Source organism: Dreissena polymorpha, chromosome 4 (assembly GCF_020536995.1).
Source record: "Dreissena polymorpha isolate Duluth1 chromosome 4, UMN_Dpol_1.0, whole genome shotgun sequence".
NCBI classification, from domain to species: domain Eukaryota; kingdom Metazoa; phylum Mollusca; class Bivalvia; order Myida; family Dreissenidae; genus Dreissena; species Dreissena polymorpha.
Genome location: NC_068358.1, coordinates 22,635,763 through 22,660,818, shown reverse-complemented (window position 1 = coordinate 22,660,818; position 25,056 = coordinate 22,635,763). Strand labels below are relative to the sequence as shown.

At 38.6% G+C, this 25,056-nt stretch overlaps 1 protein-coding gene across 1 annotated transcript in view; it reads right to left on the bottom strand.

Moving 5' to 3' along the window:
* LOC127876325 (nipped-B-like protein B) overlaps window positions 1-25,056 on the bottom strand; it is an 88,709-nt gene that overhangs the window by 21,732 nt on the left and 41,921 nt on the right. The window contains exons 29-39 of the mRNA XM_052421434.1: window positions 18,430-18,570; window positions 17,981-18,074; window positions 17,294-17,445; window positions 15,372-15,462; window positions 14,710-14,883; window positions 13,021-13,075; window positions 12,124-12,259; window positions 8,176-8,283; window positions 3,962-4,168; window positions 3,416-3,562; window positions 2,506-2,541 (exon numbers count right to left, since the gene is read on the bottom strand). Coding sequence (XP_052277394.1) covers window positions 2,506-2,541; window positions 3,416-3,562; window positions 3,962-4,168; window positions 8,176-8,283; window positions 12,124-12,259; window positions 13,021-13,075; window positions 14,710-14,883; window positions 15,372-15,462; window positions 17,294-17,445; window positions 17,981-18,074; window positions 18,430-18,570 — 1,341 coding nt within the window. The remainder of the gene's footprint in view (window positions 1-2,505; window positions 2,542-3,415; window positions 3,563-3,961; window positions 4,169-8,175; window positions 8,284-12,123; window positions 12,260-13,020; window positions 13,076-14,709; window positions 14,884-15,371; window positions 15,463-17,293; window positions 17,446-17,980; window positions 18,075-18,429; window positions 18,571-25,056) is intronic.

Here is a 25,056-nt window from a genome sequence, read left to right as displayed (position 1 = left end):
CATTTATTTGACATTAGACCTTGAAGGATGACCTTGACCTTCACCTTTCACCACTCAAAATGTTCAGCTCCATGAGATAAACATGCATGCCAAATATCAAGTTGCTATCTTCAATATTGAAAAAGTTATGGCCAATGTTTAAGTTTTCGGACGGACCGACAGACGCCATATATTTGACATTTGACCTTGAAGGATTACCTTGACCTTCACCTTTCACCACTCAAAATGTGCAGCTCCGTGAGATGCATATGCCAAATATAAAGTTGCTATCTTCAATATTGAAAAAGTTATGGCCATTAAAGTTTTCAAACGGACGGACAGACTGACTGACTGACAGTTCAACTGCTATATGCCACACTACCGGGGGCATAAAAATGCCCGAACATTAGCTTGATTTTAGCAAGAAGGCCAATGGATCTAAGTTGCTCACCTGAGATCAAAATGATCTTCATTGTTAAAAGCTGGAAAGTCTCACCATAGCCATAAAAGGAAAACTGCCATCCTAACCCAACAGTGTCATTTAGACAAATAAAACCATTTTCGAACTTGTCCAAGATATCATGTAAACAAATGTTTTAAGACACTTTCGTGTTTATTGAAAAAAGACACTTCTAGATTTTTACAAGATTTCACTATTGCCATTTAAGAACAAGAGATCTGTTTGTCAGAAACACAATGCCCCTTTTTGCGCCGCTTTGAAATAAAATTTCAATATATCATTTGGCAGGTTAAGAAATTATCTCCCTTTTAAAGCTTATTACTTCCCTTGGATTGTATTTTTTTACTTTTGACCTTGAAGGATGACCTTGACCTTTCACTACTCAAAATGTGCAGCTTTATGAGATACACATGCATGCCAATTATCAAGTTGTTATCTTCAATATTGCAATAATTATGGGCAACGTTAAAGTTTTCGGACAGACTGACTGACTGACGGACAGTTCAACTGCTATATGCCACCCTACCTGGAGCATAAAACTAGCCTTGCACCCTAATGGCTATGTTCTCCAATGGACCAGAACTATTTACTCACATTTCTGAGATATAAGTACTACAAATGTTCTTCCCTGTCGGTTGGTGGCCATGGCATAAATGGACCAGAACCAGTTTCGAACTCAGCTGGATATCATTATAACAAATATTCTCAGCAGGTTTCATGAACAAAAGACAAAAAATTTGATTTCTAGAGGTTCACACGGTTTAACTATGGCAATACAGTAGAGTCCACTTAATTGAATATCGGATAATCGAATAATTCGGTTAATTGAATAGAAATTGAAAACACCAAACCATTTGCATCTCTTCCCGTTGTAAATATTCCACATAGTCTGATAGAAAATATGGCGTAATTCGGTAAATTGAATAGCCCTGGCAGCTGATTGTGTTTTTTTTACCGATCTGAACCATTTTCAAACTCAACCGTCTTATCCAAGAAACAAATGTTCTGACCAAATTTCACGAAGATGTGGACCAAAAATGTGACTTCTAGAGTGTTCAAATATTTTCTAGTGTACACTTAATATAATTTAGTATAATTTAATACTCCGGATAATTGAATATTCGGACGTGACAAATGGGCTATTCAATTAAGCGAAATCTACTGTATAAGGAAAACTGTTATGACCCCAGGCAGCCATTTTAAACATACCAGATTTTTAAAAAACTAGGCTGAGACATCATAAAAAAAAATTCTTAAACAAGTTTCATGAAGTTTGGGCTGAAACTGTGACTTCTCAAATTCACAAGATATTATTAATATAGGCATTTACGGAAAACTGCCTTGCTCCCTCGCAGACATGTTTTCAACAAACAAAAACCATTTTAAAGCTCAGATGAGATTTCATTGAAACAAAATGTTATGAACAAGTTTCATGATGATTCTTTGAGTAAGCCAAGTGACCTAGTTTTGAACCCAAAGTTACCAAGTTTCGAACATTGCCAAGGTATCATTAGGAAAGATTGGAACAAGTTTTATTAAAATTGGACAATGGTTTCTAGGGTATTCACAATGTTAAAGTTGACAGTGGATGATGCATGATTACCAACAGGCAAAAGGCGATCAAAGTATCTCAACATGAGCTTGTTGTGCTCAGACGAGCCAAAAATGCAAGCTACATTCAAACTTCATCGATTTCTGGAATTTTTAAAGGGAGAAAGAAATACAGAATTTAATGATGTGAAGATAACACACATTTATAATCTTTTTATTATAAATTAAAAATATATCTAGAAATACAACAAAGACTCATATTTTTTAATTCAAATTATCATATAGGCACAAAACACACAGGTGGAGGCACAAAACACAAGGCGCTGCCATATAAGCATGCATTCATGCTTTAAAACATTCGCACATAAATGCATGATATTATTCTTTGCTGTATTTTCTAAGATTATGCAACTATTGCAATTAAAATCTAAAAGTGGATTTGCACACTAAATTACAACAGCAAAAAGAACCATTCAAAGAATAGGATAAGCAAACAAAGAAAAAATGTAAAATACCATTTTTGTTGCTGTCTTGCTGTCACCTATCAGCTTCTATAAAACAGTAAAATAAGCACATAACTCTAAGCGATACCATTGACGAAAATGTATAAAACAAATAGGGGAACATAAATAAAAGTTTATCATGCCTAGATCATTTGAAAGCATAAGCATATCCAACTTAGCTTCTTACACTGGAAATGGCACAGCCGTTTCATTACTTTCAATATACATTGCACAACAAACAAGGTCACAAAAATCACAATCACATTTCAACATAGCACTTGTGGCTTAATAGATTTACTCCTGCATTCAACGCTTCAGAAACACATTTTACTATTACAATGACCATTGGTGACCACTACAATAAAATACCACAACAGGCCATGCACAACAACAGAAATCTCTGAAGCAGGGTTTACTCGGCCACATGTAAATGTGTTTAAATAGGTTCACATGGCAGCAGAACTGGACAAAATAGAACGGCACCATTTTTACGAGAATGAAATTAGACCCGTATGTTAAAAACTAAGGAGACCTCTGAAATAAACATTTACAATAATAACATTGTCAAATCTGTTGCTAAATACTGTAATCATTCTATGTTTTCTGACGCTATAAACAGATAAATATCCGGCAGCACAAAATTAGTATGGAATGAACTGATATTAAGCCAAGGCTATATTGTTGCAGCAGCTTTTAACTCTTTCAGCGCTGGAACCAAATTTTGAAGGCCTTTGCAAACAGTTTGGATCCAGATGAGACGCCACAAAACGTGGCGTCTCATCAGGATCCAAACTGGTTGCTATTCTGATAGTATTCTTTGAAAAAAATTGAAGAAAATGCTAATTTTAGAAATTTCACAGACGACATTTTAGCAGACGACAAATTTCCCAGCATGCAAAGGGTTAAGTAGACATGGGCATACTTCTCTGAATGACTGTAGCAGGTTGGACCCTGACACTGAGACCAGGATGTCTATGTGGTGAATAATAAAGAGGGGCTCATCCTGGGTCTGGTAGAGGAAGAAGGCAAGGTTGTCAACGATGTACAACTGCTCTTGTAGGCTGATTTTCTGAAACACCAGGTTGTTACATTTTCCTTTTAAGATCAGCAGTGTGGTCAAATTTTAAAACACTCTAGAGAGATTAGCAATGCTTAACGAGTTTTATACAGCCAAACTTGTTCTTGATTGTTGCATAATTTGTTATCTTGCCCTGGAAAATGTCAGTGAAGTTTTCACAATTTGGTAGAAAGGTGGTGGGACCATCATATGAGGAATTTAAAGCCAAGTGGCTTTATTTTGGCAAAATCATACTGGAATATATTCAGGTTTTTTATAAATAATTAGTTTGCTAAAAATAACTTGCTTGATAACAGAGAATGCAACATGATTTTCAACTTTATTGCCAACCAACAATATATTTGCTATGCAATATATAGCTACATAATACAAATTAATCCAAATACTTACTGCTGAATCATCTAAAAGATTGAGTAATGATGTAAGCAAGGCTCTCCGATGTGACCTATTAGCTCGAAGTACGCCATACAGGAATGCATTAAGACTGCTGCTGTTGTCATGGGGGTTGTGAAGGCCCCGTACCACACCGTCAGAACTGTCTGCCTGGATGATCTCCTGCAGTTTGAAGCACATCTTGATGCCCTGAAGTGCCTTCATCTGAAACACAAGTACATACATTTGACTACACATGCACTCCACTCATCTGAAACACAAGTATATACATTTGACTATACATGCACTCCACTCATCTGAAACACAAGTATATACATTTGACTACACATGCACTCCACTCATCTGAAAAACAAGTATATACATTTGACTATACATGCACTCCACTCATCTGAAACACAAGTATATACATTTGACTATACATGCACTCCACTCATCTAAAACACAAGTATATACATTTGACTATACATGCACTCCACTCATCTGAAACACAAGTATATACATTTGACTACACATGCACTCCACTCATCTGAAACACAAGTACATACATTTGACTACACATGCACTCCACTCATCTGAAACACAAGTATATACATTTGACTTTACATGCACTCCACTCATCTGTAACACAAGTATATACATTTGACTATACATGCACTCCACTCATCTGAAACACAAGTATATACATTTGACTATACATGCACTCCACTCATCTAAAACACAAGTATATACATTTGACTATACATGCACTCCACTCAGCGGCATTAACCCTTTACCACTTTGATACGTTTTTTGACGCATTAGTAGTCCCTTAGAAAGTTAAATTTAATTAAAGACCTTTCTTACTAGATTTAAGTTTAAAAGGTTTCATTTCCAACCCTTAGATACTGATAAGCAGCAAATAGCATAAAACCTGAACAGACTGCGAGTTACTCGCAGGCTGTTCTGATTTTAGGCTGTTTGCTCTTAGCCATTTTCACTTCGCTTCATAGTGGGAAAGGGTTAAATTCAGTTGATAAAGCATTGATAATACATTTAATGAAAATAACGGAACTAGGGTTGCAACCAATTTATTAATTATAAACATGTCAAATTACTATGTCCTAACTTGATCAAATAGAGCTCGTCACAAACATGACTATAAATACACCAGCACTTATTTGTCACAGTCATAGCAGCTTTGTTCATGGATATATTCAAGGGCACATGGCTCAGAAATAAATGCATCGCTGTGAACGAAAAATGGGTCTTGCACATTTTATTCTTCTGCAAAATAAAAGCCAAGTTATAACAAGACTATTGCCAACCAATAAAGGTCCCCTACCGGCTCCACCATTGTCAGAAATTCCACCATTGTCAGAATATTTTTTTGTTGTTGCCATAGCAACCAGAATTTTTGACGTAGGAACAAAATGAAATGATGTGCATAATGTCCATATTGCCATCTATCCATGTTGGAAGTTTCATAAAAAAAATATGAAGAACTTTTAAAGTAATCGCAGGATCCAGAAAACCACCATTTTCAGCAGTATTTCTAGTCTATTTGTTGACATAGCAACCAGAATTTTTGTTGTAGGAACAAAATGAAATGATGTGCATAATGTCCATATTGCCATCAATCCATGTTTCAAGTTTCATGAAAAAATATGAAGAACTTTTAAAGTTATCGCAGGATCCAGAAAACCACAATTTTCAGCAGCATTTCTAGTCTATTTGTTGCCATAGCAACCAGAATTTTTGACGTAGGAACAAAATGAAATGACATGCATAATGTCCATATTGCCATCTATCCATGTTTCAAGTTTCATGAAAAAATATTAAGAACTTTAAAAGTTATCGCAGGATCCAGAAAAGGGTGACAGACTGATGGACACACAGAGCGCAAACCATATCCCCTCCGGTGAAACCGGTAGGGGACTTAAAATGATTGACATTATTGTTTTCCTTTAACCATAACAGAGCCAACAGTCACTCTAGATTACCGTACGATTAAATTACCAAATTAAAAGATTAACAAATAATTACAAGACTATAGACAACAAGAGCTTTGGCACTTGACGAATTCCCACAAATGCAGCATTGACACAGAATATTTTGCATGTTGTCTTCAAATAAAACAGCGGACACCATGCTCAATGTGACCCCGTGACTTAGTTTTTGACCCGGCATCGACCATGTTCGAACTTTACCTACGCATCATCTAGATACAACTTCTGACCAAGTGTTCTGAAGCTCGGATGACAACTACTTGAATTAGAGAGAGGACACCATGCTGAATGTTAACAAGAGGGCCTGAAAGTCCCAAAGTTGCTCACCTGAGATTCAAAGGAACTGACCTGTTCTGTGCAGCCCAAGATGTCATTAGAACAAAATGTTCTTACCAACTTTCATGACTAGTGAACACCCTGGCAGCCACGTTTTTCAACAGACCAGAACCATTTTCATACACATCCAAGATATCATTTAAGCAAATAAACTGACAGTTTCATGAAGATTCATAAGTCCATAAAAGGAGAAATGCCCCCCCCCCCAGTGGTGGCCATGTTTTTCAAGCAACTGGAACCATTTTCGAACTTGTCCAAAATATCATTGGGACAAATCTTCTGACAAAGGTGATCGTACAATAAATATGGCTTCTAGAGTGTTAACAAGGTTTAACTATAGCTATAGCTATATAAGGAAAAATGCCACGCCCCCTTGGCGGCCATGTTTTTCCACCAACCGTAACCATTTTCGAACTCATCCAAGATATCATTGGGACAAATCATCTGACCAAGTTTCATGATGATCGGACAATAAATGTGGCCTCTAGAGTGTTAACAAGGTTTTACTAAAGCATGATATATAGCCATATTAGGAAAAATGCCCCGCCCCCTGGTGGACATATTTTTTAAGCAACCGAAACCATTTTCAAACTCATCCAAGATATCATTACGACAAATCTTCTGACCAAGTTTCATTAAGATCGGAAAATAAATGTGGCCTCTAGAGTGTTAACAAGGTTTTACTATAGCCATATAAGGAAAAATGCCCCGCCCCCTGGCAGCCATGTTTTTCAACCAACCGGCATCATTTTTGAACTCGTCCAAGATATTATTGGGATGAATCTTCTGACCAAGTTTCATGAAGATCAAACAATAAATATGGCCTCTAGAGTGTTCACAAGGTTTTACTATAGCCATATAAGGAAAAATGCCCCGCCCCTTGGCAGTCATGTTTTTTAAGCAAACGTAACCATTTTTGAACTCATCTAAGATATCATACATACCAATCTTCTGACCAAATTTCATTAAGATTGGACAATAAATGTGGCCTCTTGAGTGTTATCAAGGTTTTACAATAGACATTAGGAAAACTGCCACGCCCCCTGGCGGCAATGTTTTTTCACCGATCTGGACCATCTTCGAACTCGTCCGAGATATCAATGAAACCAATGTTTTGACCAAGTTTCATGATGATTGGGCAAAAATTGTGACTTCTAGAGTGTTCACAAGGTTTCTCTATAGCCATATTAGGAATACTGCCCCGCCCACTAGCGCCCATGTTTTTCAACGGACCGGAACCATTTTTGAACTCAACCAACATATCATTTAGACAAACATTTTGACAAAGTTACATGAAGATTGGGCATCACATGTGACTTCTACAGTGTTCACAAGGTTTTTCTTTTTTTTGAACTAGTGACCTAGTTTTTGACCCAGCATGACCCAGTTTCGAACTCAGTCGAGGTATCAATTGGACAAATGTTCTGACCAAATTTCATGAAGATCAGGCAATAAATGTGGCCTCTAGAGTGTTCACAAGGCAAAATGTTGACGACGGACAACGCACGACGGAGGATGGACACGTTGTGCTCAGTTGAGCTAAAAACGCACTAAGTGACCCTGTGACCTAGATTTGGACCCGGCATGGCCCATATTCCAACTTGATTTAGACATCATCTAGATACAACATCTGACCATGTTTGGTGAAGATCGGATAAAAACAACTTGAATTAGAGAGGGGACACTTAATACGGACCGACAGACAGACCGACCGACAGACAAGCTCACTCCTTTATACCCCCCCTAAACTTCGTTTGTGGGGGTATAATTATTCAAACTGTCTATCAAAGGCATACTAAGCAAACATATATTAACGCTGAACACATGCTTAGATGAAATATTCAACTGATTATTCAATCACTGCAATAAAGGCATGCTAGGTCGCCTTACGTGTATGAATCCTGGGTATTTCTTGTCAATCTCCTGCATAAGCTGCTCTGCCTTGATTCTGATGGCAGGTAAAGTGTCTGTAGCCACACTTATCAAGTATGGAATACACTGAAAAATACATGAAGGCAGGTTAAGTGTCTGTAGCCACACTTATCAAGTATGGAATACACTGAAATATACATGAAGGCAGGTTAAGTGTCTGTAGCCACACTTATCAAGTATGGAATACAATGAAATACATGAGGGCAGGTAAAGTGTCTGTAGCCACACTAATCAAGTATGGAATACACTGAAATACATGAGGGCAGGTAAAGTGTCTGTAGCCACACTTATCAAGTATGGAATACACTGAAAAATACATGAAGGCAGGTAAAGTGTCTGTAGCCACACTTATCAAGTATGGAATACACTGAAATACACAAGGGCAGAAAGTGTCGGTAGCCACACTAATCAAGTATGGAATACACTGAAATACATGAGGGCAGGTAAATTGTCTGTAGCCACACTTATCAAGTATGGAATACACTGAAATACACAAGGGCAGAAAGTGTCTGTAGCCACACTAATCAAGTATGGAATACACTGAAATACATGAGGGCAGGTAAATTGTCTGTAGCCACACTTATCAAGTATGGAATACACTGAAAAATACATGAAGGCAGGTAAAGTGTCTGTAGCCACACTTATCAAGTATGGAATACACTGAAATACACAAGGGCAGAAAGTGTCTGTAGCCACACTAATCAAGTATGGAATACACTGAAATACATGAGGGCAGGTAAATTGTCTGTAGCCACACTTATCAAGTATGGAATACACTGAAAAATACATGAAGGCAGGTAAAGTGTCTGTAGCCACACTTATCAAGTATGGAATACACTGAAATACATGAGGGCAGGTAAAGTGTCTGTAGCCACACTTATCAAGTATGGAATACACTGAAATACATGAGGGCAGGTAAAGTGTCTGTAGCCACACTAATCAAGTATGGAATACACTGAAATACATGAGGGCAGGTAAAGTGTCTGTAGCCACACTTATCAAGTATGGAATACACTGAAACAATTGAGGGCAGGTAAAGTGTCTGTAGCCACACTTATCAAGTATGGAATACACTGAAATACATGAGGGCACACTGAAATACAGGAAGGCAGGTAAAGTGTCTGTAGCCACACTTATCAAGTATGGAATACACTGAAATACATGAAGGCAGGTAAAGTGTCTGTAGCCACACTTATCAAGTATGGAATACACTGAAATACAGGAAGGCAGGTAAAGTGTCTGTAGCCACACTTATCAAGTATGGAATACACTGAAACAATTGAGGGCAGGTTAAGTGTCTGTAGCCACACTTATCAAGTTTGGAATACACTGAAATACATGAGGATTGGATGTTACACCAAGCCACATTAGACAGGATTGGATAATTTATGAGTTTTGCCATGGAGCTATTTTAAGTTTCAATTTAATGGCTTATGAAATGTTGAAACGGTTTGCTAAACAAACTGTTAACATGTTATGAAGATTGAACAACCCACAAAATGACCCCAATACAGTGCCTTCCCCAGGAATTTGTTCAGGCGCCCCGGGGGTGGGTTCAGGAGGGGTGTCCCCTCCCTACGTTGATTTTTTTTATATTTCAACGTTTCAATTCACGTTCTGTGGTGCGTTATAACTAAAAAAAAACAGCGTCAAAAGACGTCATTTGGTGCGCTATGACTCTTCAAAAAAATCCCCCAGTCATTTAAAAATATATTTTTTTATATTGTTTAATTGTTTTAAAACTTTTCCGCACAAATAGTTAAATCCCGACTCGAACGATTCCCCAATACATCCGTTTCAACCCGACTCTATTACTGTATACTTACTACTTTTCAAGTTTCTATTTATTACCCGATAATCCCGTTTATTCCGTTTTTATCAATCTCTTTCTGGTAAATATTTACGATAAAAGCTTTCAGTTATTTCTTTAACACAAACCTTGCCATTTTTTAAGTGACTATTTATAGATTTGATGAAATTTTGCCTCTGAATATGCGTCAATCTCCTGACCTGTTGTGTGCTTGTTAGAACGCTCAATACACGCCATTTGTATGCAATAGACGCGACGTTGTACATGCTGCATAATTTTCACGCTCTTTTAAATTGAGAAAAAGATTCGACACAAAATAAATTTGCACTGCTAATTTGAAGCAAAAATATTTAACGTTGCCGTAACATTTACATTCGGAAGTGTGTTTCGGATTAAAAACGCGTTAACATCGACTTACGGTAATGGGTTTCGGATTACAAATTTAATTATTCCCATTTGAGATTTCAACAAATATTAACCGTTGCGTTATAAATTCAACGACAATTTGTTTACACACTTTACGAGTCGAATAAATGTTTTGACGGAATTATGCATGAAATTCACAATGTCCACGAGGATCACGGCCGGTTGCCATCATCAGTCTTCTAACTATCGATTATCGGACGAAACATTTACAAGTGTGCGTAATTAATTCAACGAAAATTTGTTAAAGCGCATTACGTGTCGAATAAATGTCAGAAAAACGAGGTGAATCAATGCTATAAATGGACATGTCGAAATATACATGTACTGGAATTAAATTAATTGTTATCACATAATTGTAACTGGGAGTCATTTGCACAACTTACTCGCTATAATAATTAATTGTTTACCACTTGCAATTAATTTCTCGTATTAATTATGAGTCATCGGTAACACTTGTTTACAGTAAAAAGGTGTGATGATGATGCCCGAAACCGTCTTTAATGTTCTGTACTGTACTAATTACCGGTTTTATATTACTCAAATGGTACAACTTCTTGCAAATCAAGCTGCGATAAACTCTTTCTTCATGCCCGACGTCAATCAAAAATAATGGTCGATAGTTAACCCCGCCCTCATAAGCATTCGCGTAACCGATTGGACGATGAACTTCACAGTTTGACGACTGGAAAGTTACCAGATACATCCTTGTCTGCATTTAAATGACCGTGTAATGTGGCTAGAATAATCGATACGCACGTCATGCTATTCTCTTATCAGTGGATTATCCATTACCCCATGTGGTGTTTATGGCGATTACTTGTGAAAGTAGGTACCGAGTGCTCTTTTAAAACAGGGAATATTGATACATTGATAGGGAAACCTTGATTTTTTTGGACATTCTCCACTTTCTTTTACTGAAGAATACACTGATCGGAAAATTTCAAGCGCCCCGGGGACTCTGATTTCGAAATTCAAGCGCCCCGGCAAGGGGCGCTTAAATGGCCTGGGGAAGACCCTGCCCCAATACTTATTTTTTTTCATTGTGTTAATAAGTTATCTCTGCAAACAAAGCAATAACTAACCACCAGGTCTGGTTATTCTTTAACTGTCACAGACTTGAAGTCATTAGTTTGATCTCAATGCTGCAACCGTAACGAGAGCCCCCTACATGTACTTACAACAAGCAAATTTGTTGAATAGATATCCCCCGCCAATATGCTTCTGGACACAAAAGTGTTACATTTGACACAAAAAAGCATTTATACAAGATACAAAGGGCCATAACTCCGTTATTAACAGATGGTGTACGAAGCCATTTGGCGTGCATCATCCTGGTATCCTTATGTATACTCATACCAAGTTTCATTGAAATCCGTCAAAGCACTTCCAAGATATGGCTCCAGACGGACGGAAAGACGGACGGACAACCTCAAAACAATATCCCTCCGCCAAGGGATAAAAAGTCACTGTGTCGTAGTGGATATTGTGTCCGCCTAGCAACCAAAAGGTCCCTGTTTGGATCCCAACAGTGGGAGTGTTCTTTAGATCGCTCCAAAGACACCATGTACTGGTTCTATCAAGGAGCGTTTCATAAAGCCTAAGGATTTCAATGCATTTGCGCCAGAATGAATAGGTTATATTTGCGCTAGAATGAATAGGTTTAAACATACCTGCACAGGATGGACCAATCCCTGATTCAAAACAAGCTGTATCACATTGAGAGCTTCCAGGCGCACCTGGGACTTGCTGTGGAAGAATGACTCCAGCACTTCCTTCAAGTACACCTGCATGATGGTGCTGGCCATTCTGTAACACAACACCATAGATTCATGCATAGGTGTTTCTGGTTGAACGAGATAAGAAAGATTGCTTGCTTGTTTGTTTTGTATATTTTTGATTAAAGGACGTCACTTCTAAACAAAAATCCAGCCAATGTAGAAAGTGTTGCCCTGATAAGCCTGTGCAGACTGCACAGGCTATTCTGGGATGACTCTTTAGGCACATGCATAACCTCCATTTTCCCATATTGCAGATCTGTCAATATGGATGATTGAGATAATAAAGAGCTGTCACAACCGGGTTATAAATCAGGAATGTACGGATCACTTGCATGAAAGCCTTGCACATTTACACCTGGTGGTGTTTACGTTTTTGAAGATAAACTAAAAAAACACTATTGTAAGCATGTTTAATATAAAAATATTCATAACGGCTGTATAAAATAACAAGAGCACTGCATAACGGGTGCCAACGCTCGGCTGCAGGTGCAGTTTAGAATAAATGACAGCTTGTCAGAATTTTTCAGTGACCTTAACCTTTGACCTAGTGACCCAAAATAAGTGTGGCGTGTAGAACTCATCAAGGTGCATCTACATATGCAGTTTCAAAGTTGTAGGTGGAAGCACTTTGATTTTAGATACAAATGTCAAGGTTTTAGCACGACGTGGACGGCAGACAACGAGCTGGCTCTGACAATACCTCAGATTTTCTTCGAAAACAGCCGAGCTAAAAATAAGGTGTAGCATGTGATTAATATGGTGTTCATTTAAAAGCAATGCATGACCTACCCTGATTGCACATCCCCCATTTCTTTGAGATCCTCTTCCTTGGCATGTTTCTTCCCTGAAAGACAACAATCTCTTGATCAATAATTAAACTCACTGGACTAAGATATACTGAATTTAATATAAAAGTAACTTGAAACTGGGAGGCAAATACCAACAAGAGCACCGCCTTGCGGGTGCAGACCGCTCATCTATTTTATTTTTAAAGGTGAAGGGACTCTCATTTTCAATCACAAAGGAGGGATGGGTGGAGTGAAGAGCGGTGCATTGTGTGGGGGTGTGGACATTTATTACATTATCTTCCAAAAATGCGAAAAAAAGGGAAAAAAAAATCGGGGGGGGGGGGGGGAGGGGGGGGGGGGGTGGGGGGGTGGCTGGGGGTGGGGATTCTTGGGTGAGATGGTTGGACGGTATTTCAAACATAAAATAATAAAAATAAATATTTTTAACCGTTTTAAAAAAAATAAAATTGGGAGGGGGTGGGGTGGGGGGTATAGTGTGAGGGTGTGGTGGTCATTTGTGAGATGATCTTAAAAAAAAATAAAAATACTAATAATAGGGGGGGGGGGGGGGGGGGGGGGGCACGGTGTATTTTTAATAATTTGACCTTGAGAGTCAAGGTCATTCAAAGGTCAAGGTAAAATTCAACATGCCAGGTACAGTAACCTCATGATAGCATGAAAGTATTTGAAGTTTGAAAGCAATAGCCTTGATACTTAAGATGTAAAGTGGATCGAAACACAAAATTTAACCATATATTCAAAGTTACTAAGTCAAAAAAGGGCCATAATTCCGTAAAAATGACATCAAGAGTTATGCAACTTGTCCTATGATACTTTAGGGGTAAAGTGGACCAAAACACAAAACTTAACCAAACTTTCAATTTTCTAAGTATAAAGGGCCCATAATTCCGTCCAAATGCCAGTCAGAGTTACATAACTTTGCCTGCACAGTCCCCTTACGATAGTTAGTAAGTGTTGCAAGTATGAAAGCAATAGCTTTGATACTTCAGGAATAAAATGGACCTAAACACAAAACTTAACCAAAATTTTCAATTTTCTAAGTATAAAAAGGGCACATAATTCTGTCAAAATGCACGCCAGAGTTATCTAACTTTGCCTGCCCAGTCCCCTCATGATAGAAAGTAAGTGTACCAAGTTTGAATGCAATAGCATTGATACTTTCTGAAAAAAGTGGACCTAAACGCAAAACTTAACCAAAATTTTCAATTTTCTAAGTATAAAAAGGGCACATAATTCAGTCAAAATGCACGCCAGAGTTATCTAACTTTGCCTGTCCAGTCCCCTCATGATAGTAAGTAAGTGTACCAAGTTTGAATGCAATAGCATTGATACTTTCTGAGAAAAGTGGACCTAAACGCAAAACTTAACCGGACGCCGACGCCGATGCAAGGTGATGACAATAGCTCATAATTTTTTTTCAAAAAATAGATGAGCTAATAAGATTATCAAAAATTAGTCATTCAGAAGCACGTTTTTGTTTCCTAAATTTATTTAAGTTTAGGGTGGGGCGCTTGTGCAGGAACAATAATTTGGGAGCTAGCGTAATAAAATGTATGTCGTTGTAAAATTCTTCTGCCTTACAAATACCATCAGTTAACAAAAACGGACAAGTAAGGCAATATCAGATTTAGCATCCCTAACAATTGTAATACTAGAAAGATGCACTTACATTCTGCATCAGATTTAGCCATTCGGACCTCTTCTTCTTGCAAATACAGAAACAAATTCTTTAACACTTGGCACTTCATTTTATGTGAGGCGTTTACGTCTACCATCAAATCACAGTACATAGTCTTTAGTGTCCGCCCCAACATGTACTCAAAATGCCGAACAGCCATAAAACCTGCAATCAAGACATTGCATGTATAACCCTTTGCATGCTGGGAAATTTGTCGTCTGCTAAAATGTCGTCTGCTGAATTTCTTAAATTAGCATTTTCTTTGTTTTTTTTACAAAGAATACTATCAGAATAGCAAACAGTTTGGATCCTGATAAGACGCCACATTCTGTGGCGTCTCATCTGGATCCAAACTGTTTGCACTTAGTACGGACCGACCTACCGACAAACAAGCTCACTCCTATATACCCCCCTAAACTTCGTTTGTGGGGGTATAAAAAAGGTAAAAATGATCTTGGGTGATTTTTGTGTATTGAAGTGTTCAAAGACCGTTAAGTATCATAGCTTTGTAGAGAGCATTATTGATGTCATAAAAACTGCAATTTTTTGGTTAACCTTCAAAGACAGAAAGAAGAACAAACTGTATGCCTACCCAATTTTGTAGATGGTGGCAGCATACAAATATAGAAAGATGGAAACATCATTCCACTTACCTATGCCTGTCATAGCCATCAATTGCACGCTATCATCTTCATGGGTTGTGAAGAAAATAAGTAAGTCAAATATGGTTTCTTTCATTGAACTCTGAAAAAAGATATAACCTTTAATGCTTTCAACAAAAAGTAACAAACAAACACAGACAACTTAAAATTATACATTTATTTAAATGTGTACTTTTATATACAGCATGTCTATCCCACAACAGAACAAAAAATATTATTTCAAAAGCACATACAAATGAAACCAGTGATCAAAATCCCCAAAAGTTTTCAACAGGTAAATTTGCAACCAGGTTTGCTCAGATTCTATGATTCATGGAATACGGACAAAACCCCTCCCGGATAAAAACCCTCCCGTCATTTTCATAGGGGGCGGACGAAAACCCTCCCGTGAATAAACATGGGCGGACAAAAACCCTCCCATGAAAAAAACGGGGGAGGACAAAAACCCTCCCATGAAAAAACGGGACCGGACAAAAACCCTCCCGTAAAAGAAACACTTAGTGTTGCATTCATTAATCCGATAAAATTACCCATCGTGTGTATTGTGTTTTCAGGGGTGTGAAATTGAAAGAAAATGTGTATCCATTAACTGTAAACATACCGCTTTCTAATTTGCATATATATCCGATAATCCAATATAATAACAACATCAATTAAAACATAAAATGAGGCCATTTATAGACGACTGAATTTTAATTTAAATTGAATGCAATACGATACAGTGCAACGTTTAATCGCGTCATACTATCATTCATGCAAAAAAGTGCTTTCCGGGAAGTTTCTGAAAACTTTGCGAAAATGAAAGTAAAATTATGTTAACAACTAACAATTCGTTAGCATGTAACTAATTTGTCTCAATTACTTATTTAATTTAGCTTTGACTGTAACGTTTTCAATTACATTTTTGCAGACAATATATAAAGCATACTGTATTGTCAAATATGTCAATGATTCGGTTATTGAGGCCCACTAATCAGCTAATCATAACAATTAACTAGTTAATGGCATCAATAATATGTATCAAAATAGCAAACTGTGAATCTGCAACTGCGGACAAAAATCCTCCCGTGAAAGCAATTAAACACCGACAAATGTAATTGCTTCACACATTGTGGCATTCATTAATCCGCAAAATTTACTAAAAATAGCAAACTGTGATTCCGCAACTACTTTTAGTTTTTAAGTAGTTTAATCACAGAATTAATTAAAAGCAATTAAACGCCGACAAATGTATTTGCTTCACACAATGTTGCATTCATTAACCCGAAAAAATCACTCAATGCTGACAACATTTGTTCAAAATATCATACTGTGAATCTGCAAATATAAAAAGCAATTTGTTTGTGTAAAGGCACACAAGTGTCTACAATGTTGGTTTTTGTTTATCAATTGATTATGCTTATTTGTCAATGTATGTAACATTATACTGTCTAGACTTAATAATACTTGTTATAAAACGAAATAAAGAATGTCTTGGGAAGCCTGTGTCCGCCTCTGTGATTTTTGCGATGATGACTAAAAAAGAAACACGACTTTGATGTTCTTAATGCACTGGCCGGCGCACAATTGTTGATAGTGTATTCGTGGCTCAGATCACGGGAGGGTTTTTGTCCGGTCCCGTTTTTTCATGGGAGGGTTTTTGTCCTCCCCCGTTTTTTCCATGGGAGGGTTTTTGTCCGTACCCGTTTATTCATGGGAGGGTTTTCGTCCGGCCCCTATAAAACTGACGGGAGGGTTTTTATCCGGGAGGGGTTTTGTCCGGCATTCATGATTCATATGGAAATGTTTGCACCATTTATTTTATTTCAGAATTTCAGAACTGACTTTTGGTCAAAACTGCTTATTTCGATGAATGTTAAACTGTTTCACTAAATCTGCATTACATTTGTTACAAGAAAAACAATCCAACTTACATTATCACCGCTTAATTCAGGAATATCAAAGTTGAAGTGTTTACACATGAGTCCCACAGTATACAAAGACCTGAGAAGGGTGGGTTTTTTCACTGGATCTATTGCTACAGTTGGGTTATCTTGTAGAAATGACTGGTACTTCAGTAAGAAACCTAGGCATAAATGATGAACCACAAAATAAATTTAATTTGATTAAAAAATTATTGTACTAGAAAATCAAAAGTTAACTGTTAACCTAATTTACTTGATAAAATAGCAGTAAAGCTCATTGAAAAGCTTTTGATGTGTGTGCATATAATTATCTATGTGTAAAAAAATGACAACTTTATATGTTAATGATACGGGGTGTATGCACACCTTTGCACCAGATAAAACCATTTAAGACACTACCCATCTGCTACTTCCCACCCATGTGCAAATCATGGTCTCATTAATTAATGGCAGATGTTATCCAAAGAAATAATGATACACAAAAGTCGTCTGCACTTGAAAAAAATGTGACCCATCACTTACACATTTTTTGGGGAAGTTTGCTTTAAAGCAAAAATTCGAACATGAATTTTGGATTCAAATATTCGGCTCATTTTCCAATATTAGGATATTTCATATTTGTTCCCATCCCTAATTATTATATTCAGACTAGAATTCATATTACGGTATCTTGTGTATTAAAACTAATTCACTCACCATAGAACTTTTGGAAGCAGTCTCGTACAAGAAGATAATTATGACTAACATTATTTACAACAGCACCAAGACAACTGACACAACTTTCTAGCACCTGAAAATGTTAAAATAGCAATTCTAAATGGTAAATACAGACTATTTAATGCATTTATTAACGTGGCATACATTTTACAGATAATTACATTTTGCCTATTGATTTAGAATGGCTTAAGTGTAATCACACATTTTTGTGGTGGTCTTTTTGCTTTCAATATTCAGAAAAAATGTAACATAAATCAAAGCAAATTATTATAAAACATAACTATTATTTTTCCAAATTATTCTGAACAATTTCAAGACCACATGAGATTTCAAGACAGCATGAACAGCCTCTATACAGACATTGCGATACATGTGTACCCAACACATTAAATCAATTATACATTATCAACTGCCACTAGATGCCATACCATCATGCCGTAGTTCAGTATAAGTTTGATCATGTCTTCCTCGACCTGGGCTAGGAAGCTCTCTGCAGGGTGGTCCATGAGGGGAATCACCAGCTGTAGGATCTTGGCCACATACGACAGCACAAACAGGTCACTCTGGCTCTGAAATGGATAGGAGGCATGGCATCTGGGACTCAGATGTTTGTGAATGAAGCCTACACAGGATGATCAGAGAAGAAAATGGCTGCGCTTACTGATTGAAGTAAAGCAAAAGCATTTGAGAAACACATAAAAACAAATTTGCTTAAAATAAAATTCATTTTAATTATTAAATACTTACCTGCTATCCCTAGCTATACCTTTCTAGGTGGGTTAGCTTCTCCAGAAATCTTCAAGTGCCGGAATTCGGCCACCTCTCCTACTGAAAACAGATTCAGGTTAAACACAGTACAATGTGACCTAACCGGAAATCAAGAACCGTAACTCATCTTACTTTTCATACAATTATGAAAATATCAAACGATGAGTGGGGTTGGGAGGTGGGACTTACCGATAGCAGATAAGTATTTAATAATTAAAATGAATTTTATTTTAAGAAAATTTGTTTTAATGTCATAAATACATACCTGCTATCCCTAGCTGATTTTGTAGCTGTGGCGGGAGGTTCTCGTTATATTTTCCCATCACAGCAAAAACCCATAATCAGGTTTTTCAGCCAGAGATAGTAGAAATGTGTCCTCATACAATATTCGTTAGTAGAGTATTGTACTTAGTTTCTGAACAGGACCAGTACATTTACGCCATGGAAGAAACTACCCTTTAAGCAACCACAAGAGGCCCCAACATATATAAATTGTCCTGTTGACACTCAAGAGAACGAAGATAGAATGAGGAAAAGGTGGTCGGATTCCTCCAAAAAGCAGCTTGAAGCACTTTAGAAAGTGGAACATTATTAATATACGCCCTCGAAGCCGAAAGAGCTCTTAATTCATGCGGTCTGATCTTAAAAAGGGACAAATCCCTTGATGAGAGAGATGAATACGCCTTCTTAATAGTCGAGGCTACCCAACGGAAATAGAAGCCGCAGACACACCCCCCCTTTTTAACGGAATGAAAAGTCTCTTATGAGAACCTCTAATAGACTTTACTTTTTTAAAATAGAATTTAACGCCCTGACTGGGCAAAGAAGTCTATCATCATCTTCATGTCCACAAGTATTAGAAAAACTTGGAACTTTAAAGGGTTAGAAGCCATAGAGGGGAGTTGATATTTAGCAAGGAATCCTGGCTGACATAACAAGGTTACAGATCGTTCTGAGGAATGAAAACGAAGATGACCATCCTCAATAGACAGAGCATGAATTTCACTTCTCCTTTTGGCTGAAGCCATAGTAAGAAGGAAAACTGTCTTCAAAGATAGAAACTGTAAAGAAGCTTGATCTAGAGAATCAAGAACACAAGCCAAATCCCATTTAGGCGCAAGTGTACGAGAAACAGGACGTTTAAGTTCCATAGATCGAATTAGTTCCGAAATCGCTGGATCAGCACAGACTTGTGATGATTAAGTAAATGCCAATGTATGCAAAATCATAGATGTATATCCTTTGATGGAGCTAAGAGAAGGTATCTTATCATCAAAAAGATAGATGAGAAAATCCGCTATGCGTCTAGCAGAGGGATTGAGGGGATCAATTTCCCTCAAATATACCAATTAGAGAAGAGTTTCCATCGAGCATTATAGACTGCTCTAGTGGACTTTCTCCTTGCAGAAGCAACGAGGGTTGAAGCCCTGACAGAAAAGCGTTTCTTCTGCAGAGGTTGCCTGATAACAGCGAGACATGTAAGTTGAACATTGCTGGATCCGCATTAAGTCTGTCTCTTGAGACAGAAGATCTGATCTGTGAGGAACTGTCCTGGGATAATTGTACAGGAGACTGAGAAGATCGTTAACCACGATCTCCTGGGCAACCAAGGGGCGATCAGGAGTATGCTACACAAACTCACCCTGATTTTCGCCAATATTTGGGGAACCAGAATGGGAGATAAGAGTAAGCGTCCAGTTGGTCCCAATCGAACAAAAAAGCGTCTACTGAACACGCTGCTGGATCGTAAACCGGACTCACATACAGAGGGAGTCTGTGATTGGGTCTGGTTGCAAATTGGTAGAATAACCAAACATGAGAAAAATCTGATTGGTCCTTCCTGATGAAGTGTCCACTCCGATGGAAGTAATTGGTGTTTGTGAGACAACAATCTGCAAGGGCGTTGAAACGACCTGGAATATATTATGCTAGAAGAAAAATGTTTAGCGTCTCGCAAGAACAAGTAATTCCTTAGTTTCCAGATACAGGGAGTGAGAATGTGTTCCCGCCTGTGCCTGAATGTAAGTCACAACTGATGTGTTGTCTGTTGACACCATCACACAAGAGTCTTGCTATTAACTCCGGAAGAATTGGAGTATGCGATAACAGATTGTCCGGAGACCATTTCCAACAAGCTGAGAGGTTTGTAGCTTCTAGTATGTTCATTATGCTTAGGATTAGATAAATCCTTAGGTACTTCCCACAGTTCTCCTCCTTTGGAATGGTCTTATTAGCTGATTCCAACGATTGAAATACTGATAAAACAGTAGAACCAAAAGGAAGGCATGTATCAATGCAAGAAGCATCCTTAGAAAGCCTGTTGGGATCAAATGTACGAACTATTTTTTCTTGATAGAGATCGTCGAATTAGTAGACATCTCTGCAGGTCTTGGGCAATAATATTCACCAAGATTTTGAAATATCATTTCATAGATCAGATTAATTGATGACAATATTTGATCCGTGTCATCATTGGAATCTGTCTCTGAATCGGCCTCATTGTCTACAACACCAGAAGTGTGCAAAGAATCAGCGGAAACAGAATTGGAAATACTAGGCCGATTATCATGCACCAGATTGCGAGTATCTCGTAATGATGAATGACCATCTACACAATCAACACCCTGATAATTAAAACCGGAAGATGACGGTACATTATCAGGATTGACTGGAACGAATTGTCCATAGGAATCTTGAAGCCATAAGTGCCCAGATTAGACGATGTCGCAGTAGGAGGTATCCAAAAGGTAGCGTAGCCAAAACCCGTGGAGCAGAGTAAGTATCTGTAGTGGTGAGAACAACACCAGAAGACAAACTCTGCGAAGTAGTACCAGTCACAGCAACATTTGATAATGTTAAACTGGAAACTGGATCTGGTACATAGGGTACAGCAACATTACAATCCGAGACAGGATAGTACTGTGTAGAATAAGTGTAGTCAGAGCGACACTGTTTACGTCCAGCATAATGACGAGTTTTATCCCTACAATGCCGAAAAACAGATCAGCTTCGATGAGAACGACGTCTCCTAGAATAACGTCTCCTAGAGTCTCGAGATGATCGGTACCGATCATATCGACAGCGTGAATGAGGGCTACTCAATAAAGGAGATCGTGTACGACCTCTACCTCTATTGTCAGTACTAGTTGACAACTCAGATGCCTTTGAAGAAGAAGAGGAGGAGGAATAGTCTGATGAAGATGATCGATGTCTCTTTCTCAATCGATGACCGGTGAACTGTGACCGTTGACCGATAGTACTGACTGTTGACCGGTGACCGGTAGTATTGATCGGTGACTGGACCGGTGCCTGGTGACCGTTGGTATTGACCTGTGACTGGTAGTATTGACCGGTGACCGAACCGGTCCCTGATGACCGGTGGTATTGACCGGACCGGTCACTGTTGATAGAAGACCGATGACCTAACCGGTCCCCAGTGATTGGTGACCACTGGGGACCGGTACCACGGACTGGTCCCCGGTGACCGATACCACAGACCGGTGACTGGTCCCCGGTGACCACGGACCGGTGACCGGACCGGTCCCCGGTGACGTAGCGGTCATACTACGACCAGTGTTGTCACCAGGCAATGACCGTATGGCGGCTGCCAAATGGTCCGGCATTGGTCATATTCCTTGACCAATGCCATCGGGCATAGACCGGCTGACAGTTATCACCATATGGTCTGATGTTGATTGACTTTCTAAAGAAGTTAGCATACTACAATCTCCATCTTGCCCTATACCCGATGACTGATGTTGCCAATTCTCGACCGCAGCCAGTGGTAGGAATGATATGAGGATTATCCTGCACCAAATGATGATTCTCTGGAAACGAAGAATGACTATCCGCAAAGTCGACACACTGATAATTAAAACCGGAAATAGATGGTGAATTATCAGAAGTGACAGGTACATATTGTCCAAAAGAATCTTGACCCATGTGTCACGCAAAGACGGAGTAGCAGCCGGGGTTTTCCGACTAGGAATAGTAGTAGATACCCTCGGTGCAGACAAAACAGCCGTTGTGGTGAGATTAACACCAGATTTGAAGGGCTGTGAAATCGGATCAGTCAATGCAACATGTGTTGACATCACACTGGGAACTGGTGCATAGGGTAAGGAGACATGACAATCAGAAATAGGATAGTAATGTGACCGGTCATAAAAGTCGGAACGACAATCTGCCTTCAGTGAAGCTTGTCTATGACCTTTCTTCCTGTGATGCAGAGATCTAGAACGACTACGACGCCGAGAGCTAGAACGGCTACTAATAACGTATCCTCGAGTATCGTTTCCGTGATGATCGAGATGATCGATATTGATCATAACGATGACGGGAATAAGGACTGCTCAATGAATAAGAGCATGTCCGACGTCTACCTCTATAATTGGAACTAGTCGATGACGAATGTGCATTTTACGACCAAGAAGTGGAATAATGCAAAGAAGAACATCTGTTTCTGATCTTTAACCGGTGACTAGCAACTGTTGATCGGTTAATGATCGGTGCATGTTGACCTGTGTCCAGTCGGTAGTATTGACCAGTGACTGGTGACCGATAGTACTGACCGGTGACCCGACCGGCCATCAGTAACAGATGACCGGTGAGTCGGACCGGTCATCAGTAACAGATGACCGGTGGGTAGGACCCGTCATCAGTAACAGATGACCGGTGACTGGTGGGTCGGACCGGTGACCAGACCGGTCTCCGTTGACCGGTGGGTCGGACCAGTGACAGGACCAGTCTACATTGACCGGTGGGTCGGACTGGTGACGGACCGGTCTCCGTTGGCCGGTGGGTCCGACCGGTGACCATACTCAGTTGACCGGTATTTGCCCGGACCAGGGACCGGTACCCGGTGACGTACCAGTCATGACATGACCAGCGTTGTCACCGGATAATGACTGTATTGGTCTGGCATTGGTTGATGTCCTTGACCAATGCCATCAGGCAAAGACCGGCTGACGTTGTCGCCATATGGTCTGATGTTGATGGACTTTCCGATGGTAAAGTACCATCGCCATCTTGCCTGATACCCGGTGACTGATGCTACAATATGTCATCTGTGGTCTTCAAAGTCTAGGGGTATTAATCCACTCTTGTATCTGCGACCATCATGTAGTCGATTATATGAAAGACAAGAGCAAAACATATTCATCAATAAACTGGTCACAGACCAGATTATCATACGGTACATAAAATCATTATTTGCCCATAATGAAAATAATACTCGTTATGATACAATAATCATAAACGATACTTATTTCGGAAGTAAATTCTGTTGTTGTTTTCATCCGGGCAATATACGAGACTGGTTGTTAATGTTTGTAAATAACTCAATAATTATTTTGAACCAAAGATGAACCAGTGGCATAAGTTAGTAGACTGCATGCCTATTTTTTTGACGCACTTTAATATTTATAGTATTTATACACAATTTAAACCATTCCAAAAGGTTGACTTCCTTTTCCGGTCATTTTACGTTGTTTCAGTAAAAAAAACTTGCTGAAAATTTATAACCTATAATAATACTGCCGAAGATCGTAAATTAAACAAAGTTTAATTCAAAACAGATGAAAATTCAAATGACCATAATCTAGATTGTCATATGGAAAGTAAAATCATTATTGCACACAATGGCAAATGATAAACATTCTGTCAATGTATTAAAAGAACACGCTATGCCCGATCTTGTAACACATGTGAAGAAAATTTACACAGTACAAATCTTTTCAATTACCTATTGATGAAGATCACGATAAGTACGTGCTCATGTACATGAGCAAGTACAAAACACCCAGCAAGCTGAAAATAATTAAAGTTATACGCGGTGACTGATGCTGCAATTGATCATCTGACGTCTGCTGTAAAGTCACCGGGAATTTCTCATCTGATGAAGGTTCATCTGCACGTTTTCTGCTTAGAAAACGTTCTGCGACGGATTGCTTTCTGCTACGTCACATCGTCTCACGCACTACAAACGGTGCATTTATGTTCAAAGGAACAATTAGTGCATGACAAACAAGTCTTGTGGGAATCTCACGAAGCCTTAATGTGCCCACACAAATCGCTAGTTTGTAAACTCATTCTTATTCTGAAAGTAGAACAAGAAGAGAATCCGCGTAAGAAAATAATGTAAAAAGAACAAAATAACTAAAATAATCAGTTAAAGAAAGTATTTACAATGTACAAAATTGTCAATAACTTGTTGACAAAAATCACGAAATCCTCGTGCTCAAATCATGAGCACATGGAAAAAACCGGCAAAATGTGTCTTAAAAACA